Here is a 15,439-nt window from a genome sequence, read left to right as displayed (position 1 = left end):
TCATTACCGGCAAGTCTCTTTACTCGTTCCGTAATACATCATCTCACAACTAACATATTAGTTGTAATGCTTGCAAGGCTTATGTGATGTGTATTACCGAGAGGGCCCAGAGATACCTCTCCGACAATCGGAGTGACAAATCCTAATCTCGAAATACGCCAACCCAACATCGACCATTGGAGACACCTGTAGTACTCCTTTATAATCACCCAGTTACGTTGTGACGTTTGGTAGTACCCAAAGTGTTCCTCCGGTAAACGGGAGTTGCATAATCTCATAGTCATAGGAACATGTATAAGTCATGAAGAAAGCAATAGCAACATACTAAACGATCGGGTGCTAAGCTAATGGAATGGGTCATGTTAATCAGATCATTCTACTAATGATGTGACCTCGTTAATCAAATAACAACTCATTGTTTATGGTTAGGAAACATAACCATCTTTGATTAACGAGCTAGTCAAGTAGAGGCATACTAGTGACACTTTGTTTGTCTATGTATTCACACATGTATTATGTTTCCGGTAAATACAATTCTAGCATGAATAATAAACATTTATCATGATTATAAGGAAATAAATAATAACTTTATTATTGCCTCTAGGGCATATTTCCTTCAGTCTCCCACTTGCACTAGAGTCAATAATCTAGATTACACTGTAATGATTCTAACACCCATGGAGCTTTGGTGCTGATCATGTTTTGCTCGTGGAAGAGGCTTAGTCAACGGGTCTGCAACATTCAGATCCGTATGTATCTTGCAAATCTCTATGTCTCCCACCTGGACTAGATCCCGGATGGAGTTGAAGCGTCTCTTGATGTGTTTGGTCCTTTTGTGAAATCTGGATTCCTTTGCCAAGGCAATTGCACCAGTATTGTCACAAAAGATTTTCATTGGACCCGATGCACTAGGTATGACACCTAGATCGGATATGAACTCCTTCATCCAGACTCCTTCATTTGCTGCTTCTGAAGCAGCTATGTATTCCGCTTCACATGTAGATCCCGCTACTACGCTTTGTTTAGAACTGCACCAACTGACAGCTCCACCGTTTAATGTAAACACGTATCCGGTTTGCGATTTAGAATCATCCGGATCAGTGTCAAAGCTTGCATCAACGTAACCTTTTACGATGAGCTCTTTGTCACCTCCATATACGAGAAACATATCCTTAGTCCTTTTCAGGTATTTCAGGATGTTCTTGACCGCTGTCCAGTGATCCACTCCTGGATTACTTTGGTACCTCCCTGCTAAACTTATAGCAAGGCACACATCAGGTCTGGTACACAGCATTGCATACATGATAGAGCCTATGGCTGATGCATAGGGAACATCTTTCATATTCTCTCTATCTACTGCAGTGGTCGGGCATTGAGTCTTACTCAATTTCACACCTTGTAACACAGGCAAGAACCCTTTCTTTGCTTGATCCATTTTGAACTTCTTCAAAATTTTGTCAAGGTATGTGCTTTGTGAAAGTCCAATTAAGCGTTTTGATCTATCTCTATAGATCTTAATGCCTAATATGTAAGCAGCTTCACCGAGGTCTTTCATTGAAAAACTTTTATTCAAGTATCCCTTTATGCTATCCAGAAATTCTATATCATTTCCAATCAGTAATATGTCATCCACATATAATATCAGAAATGCTACAGAGCTCCCACTCACTTTCTTGTAAATACAGGCTTCTCCGAAAGTCTGTATAAAACCAAAATGCTTTGATCACACTATCAAAACGTTTATTCCAACTCCGAGAGGCTTGCACCAGTCCATAAATGGATCGCTGGAGCTTGCACACTTTGTTAGCTCCCTTTGGATCGACAAAACCTTCTGGTTGCATCATATACAACTCTTCTTCCAGAAATCCATTCAGGAATGCAGTTTTGACGTCCATTTGCCAAATTTCATAATCATAAAATGCGGCAATTGCTAACATGATTCGGACGGACTTAAGCATCGCTACGGGTGAGAAGGTCTCATCGTAGTCAATTCCTTGAACTTGCCGAAAACCTTTTGCGACAAGTCGAGCTTTGTAGACAGTAACATTACCATCAGCGTCAGTCTTCTTCTTAAAGATCCATTTATTCTCAATTGCTTGCCGATCATCGGGCAAGTCAACCAAAGTCCATACTTTGTTCTCATACATGGATCCCATCTCAGATTTCATGGCTTCAAGCCACTTTGCGGAATCTGGGCTCACCATCGCTTCTTCATAGTTCGTAGGTTCATCATGATCTAGTAGCATGACCTCCAGAACAGGATTACCGTACCACTCTGGTGCGGATCTTACTCTGGTTGATCTACGAGGTTCAGCAGTATCTTGATCTGAAGTTTCATGATCATTATCATTGGCTTCCTCACTAACTGGTGTAGGTGTCACTGAAACAGTTTTCTGTGATGAACTACTTTCAAGTAAGGGAGCAGGTACAGTTACCTCGTCAAGTTCTACTTTCCTCCCACTCACTTCTTTCGAGAGAAACTCCTTCTCTAGAAATGATCCATTCTTAGCAACGAATGTCTTGCCTTCGGATCTGTGATAGAAGGTGTACCCAACAGTTTCCTTTGGGTATCCTATGAAGACACATTTCTCCGATTTGGTTCGAGCTTATCAGGTTGAAGCTTTTTCACATAATCATCGCAGCCCCAAACTTTAAGAAACGACAACTTTGGTTTCTTGCCAAACCACAGTTTATAAGGCGTCGTCTCAACGGATTTTGATGGTGCCCTATTTAACGTGAATGCGGCCGTCTCTAAAGCATATCCCCAAAAAGATAGCGGTAAATCAGTAAGAGACATCATAGATCGCACCATATCTAGTAAAGTACGATTACGACGTTCAGACACACCATTACGCTGTGGTGTTCCGGGTGGCGTGAGTTGCGAAACTATTCCACAGTTTTTCAAATGTATACCAAACTCGTAACTCAAATATTCTCCTCCACGATCAGATTGTAGAAACTTTATTTTTTTTGTTACGATGATTTTCAACTTCACTCTGAAATTCTTTGAACTTTTCAAATGTTTCAGACTTATGTTTCATTAAGTAGATATACCCATATCTGCTTAAATCATCTGTGAAGGTGAGAAAATAATGATATCCGCCACGAGCCTCAATATTAATCGGGCCACATACATTGGTATGTATGATTTCCAACAAATCTGTTGCTCTCTCCATAGTACCGGAGAACGGTGTTTTAGTCATCTTGCCCATAAGGCACGGTTCGCAAGTACCAAGTGATTCATAATCAAGTGGTTCCAAAAGTCCATCAGCATGGAGTTTCTTCATGCGCTTTATACCGATATGACCTAAACGACAGTGCCACAAATAAGTTGCACTTTCGTTATCAACTCTGCATCTTTTGGCTTCAACATTATGAATATGTGTATTACTACTATCGAGATTCAATAAGAATAGACCACTCTTCAAGGGTGCATGACCATAAAAGATATTACTCATATAAATAGAACAACCATTATTCTCTGATTTAAATGAATAACCGTCTCGCATTAAACAAGATCCAGATATAATGTTCATGCTCAACGCTGGCACCAAATAACAATTATTTAGGTCTAATATTAATCTCGAAGGTAGATGTAGAGGTAGCGTGCCGACTGCGATCACATCGACTTTGGAACCGTTTCCCACGCGCATCGTCACCTCGTCCTTTGCCAGTGCCCGCTTATTCTGTAGTCCCTGTTTCGAGTTGCAAATATTAGCAACAGAACCAGTATCAAATACCCAGGTGCTACTGCGAGCTCTAGTAAGGTACACATCAATAACATGTATATCACATATACCTTTGTTCACCTTGCCATCCTTCTTATCCGCCAAATACTTGGGGCAGTTCCGCTTCCAGTGACCAGTCTGCTTGCAGTAGAAGCACTCAGTTTCAGGCTTAGGTCCAGACTTGGGTTTCTTCTCTTGAGCAGCAACTTGCTTGCCGTTCTTCTTGAAGTTCCCCTTTTTCTTCCCTTTGCCCTTTTTCTTGAAACTAGTGGTCTTGTTAACCATCAACACTTGATGCTCCTTCTTGATTTCTACCTCCGCAGCTTTCAGCATTGCGAAGAGCTCGGGAATAGTCTTGTTCATCTCTTGCATATTATAGTTCATCACGAAGCTCTTGTAGCTTGGTGGCAGTGATTGGAGAATTCTGTCAATGACGCAATCATCCGGAAGATTAACTCCCAATTGAATCAAGTGATTATTATACCCAGACATTTTGAGTATATGCTCACTGACAGAACTGTTCTCCTCCATCTTGCAGCTATAGAACTTATTGGAGACTTCATATCTATCAATTCGGGCATTTGCTTGAAATATTAACTTCAACTCCTGGAACATCTCATATGCTCCATGACGTTCAAAACGTCGTTGAAGTCCCGATTCTAAGCCGTAAAGCATGGCACACTGAACTATCGAGTAGTCATCAGCTTTGCTCTGCCAGACGTTCATAACATCTGGTGTTGCTCCAGCAGCAGGCCTGGCACCCAGCGGTGCTTCCAGGACGTAATTTTTCTGTGCAGCAATGAGGATAATCCTCAAGTTACGGACCCAGTCCGTGTAATTGCTACCATCATCTTTCAACTTTGCTTTCTCAAGGAACGCATTAAAATTCAACGGAACAACAGCACGAGCCATCTATCTACAATCAACATAAACAAGCAAGATACTATCAGGTACTAAGTTCATGATAAATTTAAGTTCAATTAATCATATTATTTAAGAACTCCCACTTAGATAGACATCCCTCTAATCCTCTAAGTGATTACGTGATCCAAATCAACTAAACCATGACCGATCATCACGTGAGATGGAGTAGTTTTCAATGGTGAACATCGTTATGTTGATCATATATACTATATGATTCACGCTCGACCTTTCGGTCTCCGTGTTCCGAGGCCATATCTGCATATGCTAGGCTCGTCAAGTTTAACCTGAGTATTCTGCTTGTGCAAAACTGGCTTGCACCCGTTGTAGATGGACGTAGAGCTTATCACACCCGATCATCACGTGGTGTCTGGGCACGACGAACTTTGACAACGGTGCATACTCAGGGAGAACACTTCTTGATAATTTAGTGAGAGATCATCTTATAATGCTACCGTCAATCAAAGCAAGATAAGATGCATAAAAAGATAAACATCACATGCAATCAATATAAGTGATATGATATGGTCATCATCATCTTGTGCTTGTGATCTCCATCTCCGAAGCACCGTCATGATCACCATCGTCACCGGCGCGACACCTTGATCTCCATCGTAGCATCGTTGTCGTCTCGCCAATCTTATGCTTCCACGACTATCACTACCGTTTAGTAATAAAGTAAAGCATTACATCGCGATTGCATTGCATACAATAAAGCGACAACCATATGGCTCCTGCCAGTTGCCGATAACTTGGTTACAAAACATGATCATCTCATACAATAAAATTCAGCATCATGCTTTGACCATATCACATCACAACATGCCCTGCAAAAACAAGTTAGACGTCCTCTACTTTGTTGTTGCTTGTTTTACGTGGCTGCTACGGGCTTAAGTAAGAACCAATCTCACCTACGCATCAAAAACACAATGATAGTTTGTCAAATAGACTCCGTTTTAACCTTCGCAAGGACCGGGCGTAGCCATACTTGGTTCAACTAAAGTTGGAGAGACAGTCGCCCGCAAGCCATCTCTGTGCAAAGCACGTCGAGGGAACCGGTCTCGCGTAAGCGTACACATAAGGTTGGTCTGGGTCGTCTCGTCCAACAATACCGCCGAACCAAAATATGACATGCTGGTAGGCAGTATGACTTGTATCGTCCACAACTCACTTGTGTTCTACTCGTGCATATAACATCAACATCAATAACCTAGGCTCGGATGCCACTGTTGGGTTTCGTAGTAATTTCAAAAAATTTCCTACGCACACGCAAGATCATGTGATGCATAGCAACGAGGGGAGAGTATTGTCTACGTACCCAACGCAGACCGACTGCGGAAGCGATGACACGACGTAGAGGAAGTAGTCGTACGTCTTCTCGATCCAACCGATCAAGCACCGAAACTACGGCACCTCCGAGTTCGAGCACACGTTCAGCTCGATGACGATCCCCGGACTCCGATCCAGCAAAGTGTCGGGGAAGAGTTTCGTCAGCACAACGGCGTGGTGACGATCTTGATGAACTACAGCAGCAGGGCTTCGCCTAAACTCCGCTACAGTATTATCGAGGAATATGGTGGCAGGGGGCACCGCACACGGCTAAGGAATCGATCACGTGGATCAACTTGTGTCAACTTGTGTGTTTAGAGGTGCCCCTGCCTCCGTATATAAAGGAGGAGAGGAGGGGAGGCTGGCCGGCCAAGGGGGGGAGGCGCAAGAGAGTCCTACTCCCTCTGGGAGTAGGATTCCCCCTCCAATCCTAGTCCAACTAGGATTCCTCGGAGGGGAAAAGAGGAGGAGGGGGCCGGCCACCTCTCCTAGTCCTAATAGGACTAGGGAAAGGGGGGGCGCGCAGCCCAACTAGGGCAGCCCCTTCTCTTTTCCACTAAGGCCCACTATGGCCCAAATAGCTCCCGGGGGGTTCCGGTAACCCTCCCGGTATTCCGGTAAAATCCCGATTTCACCCGGAACACTTCCGATATCCAAATATAGGCTTCCAATATATCAATCTTTACGTCTCGACCATTTCGAGACTCCTCGTCATGTCCGTGATCACATCCGGGACTCCGAACAACCTTCGGTACATCAAAATGCATAAACTCATAATATAACTGTCATCGTAACCTTAAGCGTGCGGACCCTACGGGTTCGAGAACAATGTAGACATGATCGAGACACGTCTCCGGTCAATAACCAATAGCGGGACCTGGATGCCCATATTGGCTCCTACATATTCTACGAAGATCTTTTATCGGTCAGACCGCATAACAACATACGTTGTTCCCTTTGTCATCGGTATGTTACTTGCCCGAGATTCGATCGTCGGTATCCAATACCTAGTTCAATCTCGTTACCGGCAAGTCTCTTTACTCGTTCCGTAATACATCATCTCACAACTAACATATTAGTTGTAATGCTTGCAAGGCTTATGTGATGTGTATTACCGAGAGGGCCCAGAGATACCTCTCCGACAATCGGAGTGACAAATCCTAATCTCGAAATACGCCAACCCAACATCGACCATTGGAGACACCTGTAGTACTCCTTTATAATCACCCAGTTACGTTGTGACGTTTGGTAGTACCCAAAGTGTTCCTCCGGTAAACGGGAGTTGCATAATCTCATAGTCATAGGAACATGTATAAGTCATGAAGAAAGCAATAACAACATACTAAACGATCGGGTGCTAAGCTAATGGAATGAGTCATGTCAATCAGATCATTCTACTAATGATGTGACCTCGTTAATCAAATAACAACTCATTGTTCATGGTTAGGAAACATAACCATCTTCGATTAACGAGCTAGTCAAGTAGAGGCATACTAGTGACACTTTGTTTGTCTATGTATTCACACATGTATTATGTTTCCGGTAAATACAATTCTAGCATGAATAATAAACATTTATCATGATTATAAGGAAATAAATAATAACTTTATTATTGCCTCTAGGGCATATTTCCTTCAATATTTAGGCTTGCCTATTCCAGAAGGTCGTATGAAGGCACGTAAGTTTCAATCCACCAAAGATAAGGTGCTCAAGCGGGTTTCAGATTATATTGAAAAATATGCTTCGAGCGGAGCGAAAGAAATCCAGATCAAGTCTGTTATTCAAGCTATTCCCGTGTTTGCAATGGGTATTTTTAAATTCCCCGCTTCACTGTGTGAGGAGTTATCTCAGATTATCAGGAATTTTTGATGGGGCGATGAAGAGAATAGGAAAAGAACGCATTGGCTGGCTTGGGATAAGATGACGAGACCAAAAAGTGAAGGGGGTATGGGCTTTCGTGATCTTCGGCTTTTTAATCAAGCACTCCTGGCGAAACAAGCTTGGCGTCTTTTGGTTTTTCCGGACTCTCTGTGTGCTAAGGTGATGAAAGCTAAATACTATCCTCATGGGCACCTTATTGATACGGTATTCCCTCAAGCTACTTCCCTTACTTGGCAAGGAATTATGCATGGCCTTGAATTGCTAAAAAAAGGCATTATTTGGAGAGTGGTCGATGGGACTAGTATAAATATTTGGAGGGATAATTGGATCCCTAGGGAATCTGGCCTACAAATTTGTGGTAAAAAGAGCAGAACTAGGATCAAATTGGTTTCCGAGTTATTTTTGAGTGCAACCAGGAGTTGGGATGAGAACCTGATAAGGCATCTATTTTATATTCATGATGCAGAGGAAATCCTAAAGCTCCGTATTCTTCGAGTGGGCGAGGGAGACTTTATTGCTTGGCACCACGAGAAAAGTGGCTTGTTCTCCGTGAAGAGTGCGTATAGACTAGCTCTGAATCTTAAAGAGCCGAGGAGTGTTTCTGGAAATTCCAGTGATGCCATAAATGGGGATAGGAGGCTCTGGAATATTATTTGGAATGCTAATGTCCCCCAAAAAATTAATTTTTTTGCCTGGAGGGCTGCTTCTAATAGTTTGGCGGTTCAACTCAATAGGGTTAAACATCATCAAACTACTCTAGGTACATGCTCAATATGTGGTATTGATGATGAGTGTATTTTCCATGCTTTGGTGGTTTGTCCCAAGGCTCGTGCGTTCCGCATGGCTCTGAAGGAAGTTTGGAAATTATCAGCGGAGGAGACCTTCAAATATTCTGGACCGGATTGGTTCCTTATTCTATTGGACCAGTTAACTACGCCTGTTCGTGAGCAAACTATATTCATGTTTTGGAGAGCTTGGCACTTGAGGAATGATTTGATCTTTGGTAAGGGAATGGAATCCATCTCAGCCTCGGTAAGTTTTGTCGAAAATTATTGGGCATCTTTCTCGTCTTGTCTTGCTAAAATGCAGGTGGAGATATGCAGTAAGGGGAAGCAAGTGGAGTTGGATCTTCAGCCAACCAATAACATTGAGAGGCAGGTTACTCTTTGGAGGCCACCTACCCCAGACGTCTATAAGATTAATGTCGACGCAAGTTTTGTGGAGGCCATTGAAGCTGCGAGCGTGGGGGTGGTTGTTAGAAATCACCGTGGACAAGTGATCCTATCCTCCTGGGATTATATTGGTACTTGCTACAGCGTTGAGGAAGCGGAACTTAGAGCGTCCTTGTCCGGCCTATATATTGGTATGACTCTAGACATGCCCGTCATTTTGGAAACTGACTGTTCGTTTGTAGCCTCCGTTTTTGGTAAAGAATATGTGGACAGATCATCCCTTGTTGATCTAAAGAAGGAAGCTGTAGATGTCTCAAAGTTGTTGGTGAATTTACAGATTTCTAAGATCAACAGGAAGGCTAATATGGTGGCTCATGAGATTGCAAAGTTTAGTTTTGATAATAGTTCTGATGGTATTATGTTTCATTCTGTTCCGCCCTGCGTGGCAAAGTTTGTAACGAATGATTGTATGAACATTTTAAGTTAATTAATACATGGAGGGGTTTTTCAAAAAAAAAATACTGAAAAGCACGCAAAAAATGTCCTAATAACCTAGTTCGTCCCACACTCTTCACTGGTTTCTTCCTAGGTTGGGCGGGCCATAACCCGGTTTTTGCCCCTATGTAGCTCCGCCATTACCTACGTCGGTTGTCACTGCCGAGAGGAGAAAAACACTAGCGCGAGGGAAAATGGAGTATGAGCTTAGGATGCAAGTGAAGTTTCATTGACCTTTAACCGCCTGCTGAATCTATGAACATGAAAAAACAACCTAGCGAACTGAAACATTCTAGTAGCTAGGAAAAAGAAAGCAGAAGCTTTTGCTTGGAAACTCGCAACAAATTCGTTGGTTATGATGGAGAATCAAGTGATTCACAAGCTTGCAAGATCTAGTGCTTACTATGTGAAATGATCCAAGAGGGTACACTCTATGCTTTTTGTATATGCCCTCTAGCTGTCCAACTATGGCGAGCTATGAGGAAAGAATTTCATATGACAAATGTCAAAGACGTTATCAACATTGGGGCAGACTGGTTGGTCCACCTGATGGACAACTGCGATGAACAAGAGCGTCTCCCTTTGCCAATGACGCTCTGGAGGATACAACATGTGAGAAATGAGATCGACCATCACAAGCAACCGCCGACTGTGGAATCCTCCAACCAAATTTTATGCAGTGACATCGAGTCCCTCTTGTGCATACAACGGAACCCCACCGGGAATATTGGTCGAGGGAAAATGGTGGTCACATAGGATAAATGGGGCAAGAAACAAATAGTGGTCACATACGATAATGGTTGTCACATGCACACTTGCAAAAGCCTGCTAGAGGTAGAGTTGGATGCATGTATTGCCTTGGACTACGACTCGAGCACAAAACCATTAATTGTCGAAACCGACTCCGAGGTGGCTGCTAATATGATCAAGAAGCTGGATGCGAATCTATCCCCGAATGCCTCCATCGTCGGCGAGATAAAGAGTCTTCTTCAGCAAGATAGACAACTACTCCCTCCGACCCATAATATAAGAATGTTTTTGTCACTAGTGTAGTGGCAAAAACGTTCTTATATTATGGGACGGAGGGAGTATTACATTGGTATAGCGTGTCATTGCTGGTAACAGTGTTACCCACTGTCTTGCTCGATTTAGGTCACCATAACATGCGAATTGATGTGTGGCTGAGAGCAGGCCCCCATGAGATTGATTTTCTGTATGAAAACGATTGTAATCCCCAAGGTTAAGCATTGAAATATAAGTATTTGTCTTGAAAAAGGAAAGAAAAGAAAGCAAAAATTCCTTGCATTCTTTAAAAAGAAAAGAAAAACTCCATGCATTCTTTACGACCCACCATAAATTCCCAGGCCCTTTGATGGGCCGACGAAGAGGCCCAACTGACCCAACAACCCCCGGCACCCGCTCGACCCCTTCTTCCCTTCCCTTCCTCGTCCCTTCGAGGTCACAACGCTACCCCCAATCCCCAGCCTCCAGATCCACCCGCCGCCGCCGGCCTCCCCGTCGCTTCCCGTCCCCCGCGCGCCCCAGCCAGCCAGGTAAGCGGCGATCTCCCTTCTCCCCTCCTACCCCGATCTCCCCACGATCTCTCGTAACCCAGCACGAGGGGACGAGGGGGCCCGCGTCCTCGACGCGACGTCAGGCGAACGAGCCGTCGTACGCGTTCGTGCGATTTCTTAGATTCACGAGTATGCGTGGGGGGTCTAGTCGTTGGTCCGCGACGCGCCGGTGACCTCCTCGATGCGTTTTACTGGCCCGGGAGATTCGCCTGGCGGCGCGGACATTTCGATGAGTATGCTCTTGCGCTTTAGGATGGGTGGTTGTCTCCTCGGGCCTGGGTCTCGGTCCGATGTGGTCTACTGGCGTTTGTTTAGCCTAGGTTGAGATTGGGTTATCTGTTTGAAATTCCTTTCTTTGGAAGCATTATGTTGTTGCTAGGTTAGTAATGCTGTGCGAGTTCATCGATATCTCTTTGGTTTATTATTAGATCTGCTGTAACGTGGTGAACGCACATGAATTTTTTGGGTTCCTGATTCGCTGGTATGCGGGAGGTACTGGTCACGATCAATGATAGCCTAGAAAGTGCCATGTTACTGGTAGAAGATACACAATATTTGAATTTGCTGATCATTGAAATGTTGTGTTAATGTGCTAAATTCAAATACGTTGAGTTGCTCAGAAAGAATCGTTGGATTTAAAAATGCCTGGTAGATGAACTGATGAAGTAACGTAGTGGATTGTACATTAAGTAATCATTCCCCATTTTGGTAGCTGGTTGTGAGAGTGACTGATTAACTGTTAGAAACCTGCATAGGAGTTAAAACGTTTCATGAACTCAAAGGTCGTTGTTTCTGAATCTTGAGATGTTCACAGCGTAAAGCAATTATTATACTAGAACTATCTATGGCAATTGCTCTTCCATCTAAGGGTTAGGATTGAAAGAGTAGTTTTTGTATGCAGGATGACGCTAGAAGAAGCACCATTTTACCCACGCAAGAAGCTCGTTCAGAAGCAGCAGTATTTCCAGAAGCTGAGCAAGCATATCCACCTTAAAGGCCGCTATGATGTGGTCACCTCAGTTGCCATTCCCCTTGCGCTTGCTGGCACCAGCTTGTTCATGATTGTAAGTTGAAAATCTCATCTGATGCCTTGGTTACTTGTGCTCTTTGATATTGCGTCCGCTCAGTCATTGACATGTATCGTGGCTAACAAACAGGGTCGTGGGATCTACAACATGTCTAACGGGATTGGGAAAAAGGAGTGAAATTCTGTGGGTTTTGCTAGTATCTCAGTACGCGGCGGCATGGCAGGGATACCGTCCAAGCTATGACGTCTTCTTCGTATGCAAATAATATTGTCAGAGAAAGACTCAGTTCATTTCCAGTTCCCTTTTGTTGGTATTTGTGGATATTTGATGTCAGCAAATTGATGTTAAACTGGCAATGATGATTCTATAACATCGGCATCATTATCCTTTCAGTTAATTGCGACGTTTTTTTTTCTACGGTTTCCTTTCAACTGATGCCTTTTGTGCTCTCCATGCGCGCATTCATGACATAATTTCTTGCCTGTGTGAATTCACCAGTTTGTTTGTATGGTATTTAGCAAGTTCCTACACAGTTTGAGGTTGAAATCCTGATTAGTTGCATCTCAAAATATATTGAGTAACTTGAGATCATCGAGCTTATATATTGCAAGGCTTTGTTGTTTTCTAGCGGCATTGTGTGAACTTTCTTGACAAAGCAAGTGACACAATTAGCTCAAGCTACCAGTATGACTTCCTAAAAGAAAAACATCAGGATACTGAACAGTTCTTTTTAGAAAGAGAGAGTAATTTTCTTGGGCTCCATTGTAAACCATTCCATTTCCTCGCTACGTGTCTGACGAACCACAGTTTTAGGTGGCTGTTGTTTTGCTCAGAATGTGACGTCAGAGTCGTTCGGAATGCTGTTGGAATCGGACAGGTTGCCCATTACCCTTTGGCCGTACAATTTTCCACCGAGTCCGGTGCAAGGAAAGGAATGCCAAGGCTACTCTCACTAACACAGCGCATTAGAACACTTCAGAGGGACGCTAGATATATAACCATTTACAAATGTACTAGTACCAAAATTTCAACTGCCATTGCTGCAACTAGGCTGAATTAGAACTTCTAGAGCTTCTCTCCTCCCATATCGCTTTAAGCTAAAAATGGAGAGATTGCCCACCTGAAGAAGGGGATGAGACATGAATCAGCTTCACTGGACAAAGCATAACATTTCAGATCATTTGATTATGTTATGTCTGGACAATAAGATTGGCAGAAAATATAAACAAAACGAGGAAAAACCCTATGCACAGAATGAGAGTCTTGACAAACAGACACATGCCATTTAACCCCTTCTAGACAAGCACAGAGTTATCAGATGGCGCGTTTTAAATCCGTGCAAGCGGGTGACGATGCTATCTACGCTTAAGAACAAGCAAGACAGAGTGTGTTCTTGCTGATAGCATACACATACACAGATACCGTCATAGTAGAAACTAGCACGAATGTTGCTTATGGTAGTTGTTCAGCAGTTCCACGGCATGAGCTTGTACAGAGATTGATAATTGTCCTTAAATACTAGTACAAGGAATGTTCATTGACAAACATGAATAAATATGCAGGCCTAGAACAAAAGCTAATAGCTCATATATTTCCAAAATCGATATACTAATTGTCTAATTCATAGGAATGTAGGCTACAGGTTCTGCTTTGTTGTATCCAAAATGCCAATGTTGGACACGGACATTCAGAATAACCAAGCCTTAAACATTTCTTATAATGAAGTGCAATGCGCCCATACAAGATTCGAGGATCAGTAAACATACCATTGAGCATCTTGAGTATGTACTCCCTCCTGTAGATTTCGGGGAGTGCTAAAAACATGCCCATTTGGTCCGGTTCCTTTGTGAAAACACTCGCAGCGCTGACCACTTCGCTTCCGGTAAACCCAAGCTTTTGCATCTCGGCAATGGCTCTTACCCTGGCATCCTGTTGGGGCACCTCAGGCGACAATCTTTCTCGCAGATCAGCATGAGGCTCAATAACTGCTTCAGTTGCGCTGCCATTCTGGGTGATACTTCGAAACTGATCATGTGCATCCTTGAACTGCTCCATGGCTGTTGCGGCGGTGCTCACATTCTGAACAACACTCTGAAACTGATCGTGTGCATCCTTGAACGCCTCCATTGCCGCTGCCATTGCACCGGCATGCTGAACAACACTCTGGAAGTGACGGTGCACATCCTTGAACAGCTCCATCGCTTCTGCCATCGTGTCGACATGCTGGCTGGCGCGTTGATAGTGACCACGCACATCCTTCAACGTGTCTGGAGACAGGCAATTCGATTCAGTCCTCTTCCTTTTACCGCCATTCTTACATCTCTCCTGTTTTTTATAGGTTGATGTAGCATCCAAGGATCGGCCGGACGGTCCATTGGACGTCCGATCTTCCTCCGCTTCACTCGTATTCCCATTCTCCATGTCGGCGGTTACTTCCTCGGACACTTCCACCACTTCCCTAGCGGCTCTATCCTTGCCATACACCGCATCAAATACATCGAAATGCGGAAATGGAACACCGTACATCCCCCTGGCTCTAGGATTATCCTGCAGAGGCGAAACAAGTCAGTGCAAACTACAAAGACACATCACAAAAGAAAGACTCACAATGCCAACAACACCAACTAAAACCGGCTCACTTTGCAGTACTCGTCGTATCGCTGCTTCTCGCACCGGAAGACCTTCCTGGAGCCGTCCCAGGAGAACCCCGGCGACGCGAGCATCTCCTTGATCGCGTGGAACTTGCGCTTGAGCACCTTGAGCCGGGAGTCGATGTGAGGGCTGGCTTTTATGCCGCGGCCGGGCAGCCGCTGCGCGAGCAGGCTCTCTATCCCCTGGGTGTAGCAGTTCTTGAAGCCCCCTCCTTCGGCCCTGAACCTGGGGTCGGTGGACACCTTGCAGAGGGCCCTGACCAGCTCCTCGTCCTCGTCCATTGTCCACTTCCTCTTGTTCCTGCCTCTGCCTCGCACGATCCTAGCGGAGCCCTCGCCCTGATCCATCACTACAACATACATGAAAGACGAGAAACTTAATTTGACTGATTGATGTGCAGCAGAGTGATGAACTTGTGGAAACAAACGTGGATCGCTAGTCACACAGCAGAGCAGAGCAATGTGCAATCACTGAGTGCTGCGAAGTGGATGCAGACCCGTAGGTGGAGGACGGATTGCGCGCCGCAATGAGATGAGATGTGACGGCGAGCTCTAGGGTGCGAGCGGAGACCGGAGAGGTAATCTGAAGCAGGACGCGGAAGAGATCGGTACGAACCCGCGGCGGAAGAAAGTGTTATAGTGTTTCAGACGCCGTCGTCT

The 15,439-nt window shown here is 44.2% G+C and overlaps 2 protein-coding genes across 4 annotated transcripts in view; one reads left to right on the top strand and one right to left on the bottom strand.

Moving 5' to 3' along the window:
• The first annotated feature begins 10,914 nt into the window (after positions 1-10,914).
• Positions 10,915-12,545, top strand: LOC123187713 (uncharacterized). Its single transcript, XM_044599638.1, has 3 exons — positions 10,915-11,079; positions 12,002-12,164; positions 12,258-12,545. The coding sequence occupies exons 2-3, from the start codon at positions 12,003-12,005 to the stop codon at positions 12,303-12,305; spliced, it is 210 nt and encodes a 69-aa protein (XP_044455573.1). The 5' UTR covers positions 10,915-11,079; position 12,002; the 3' UTR covers positions 12,306-12,545.
• Positions 12,546-12,986: 441 nt separating this feature from the next.
• LOC123187711 (uncharacterized) overlaps positions 12,987-15,439 on the bottom strand; it is a 3,174-nt gene continuing 721 nt past the window's right edge. The window contains exons 2-5 of one of the 3 annotated variants that reach the window (XM_044599634.1): positions 15,277-15,362; positions 14,768-15,129; positions 13,895-14,675; positions 12,987-13,248 (exon numbers count right to left, since the gene is read on the bottom strand). In XM_044599634.1, the coding sequence (XP_044455569.1) occupies positions 13,226-13,248; positions 13,895-14,675; positions 14,768-15,127 (1,164 nt within the window). In that variant the 5' untranslated portion in view covers positions 15,128-15,129; positions 15,277-15,362 and the 3' untranslated portion in view covers positions 12,987-13,225. Of the gene's footprint in view, positions 13,249-13,894; positions 14,676-14,767; positions 15,130-15,276; positions 15,436-15,439 lie in introns of those variants that run through there. The other 2 variants (XM_044599636.1, XM_044599633.1) reach the window with 2 other exon arrangements.

Source organism: Triticum aestivum, chromosome 2A, assembly GCF_018294505.1.
Source record: "Triticum aestivum cultivar Chinese Spring chromosome 2A, IWGSC CS RefSeq v2.1, whole genome shotgun sequence".
Lineage (NCBI taxonomy): Eukaryota > Viridiplantae > Streptophyta > Magnoliopsida > Poales > Poaceae > Triticum > Triticum aestivum.
The sequence above is the reverse complement of the archived record's forward strand: the minus strand, read 5'-3'. Positions and strand labels throughout refer to the sequence as shown.

Coding starts and splice junctions, on each gene's coding strand:
- LOC123187713 (XM_044599638.1), top strand. CDS start 12,003: ATGACGCTAGAAGAAGCACCATTTTACCCACGCAAGAAGCTCGTTCAG. Junction 12,165..12,257: donor GCACCAGCTTGTTCATGATT/GTAAGTTGAAAA, acceptor GCTAACAAACAG/GGTCGTGGGATCTACAACAT.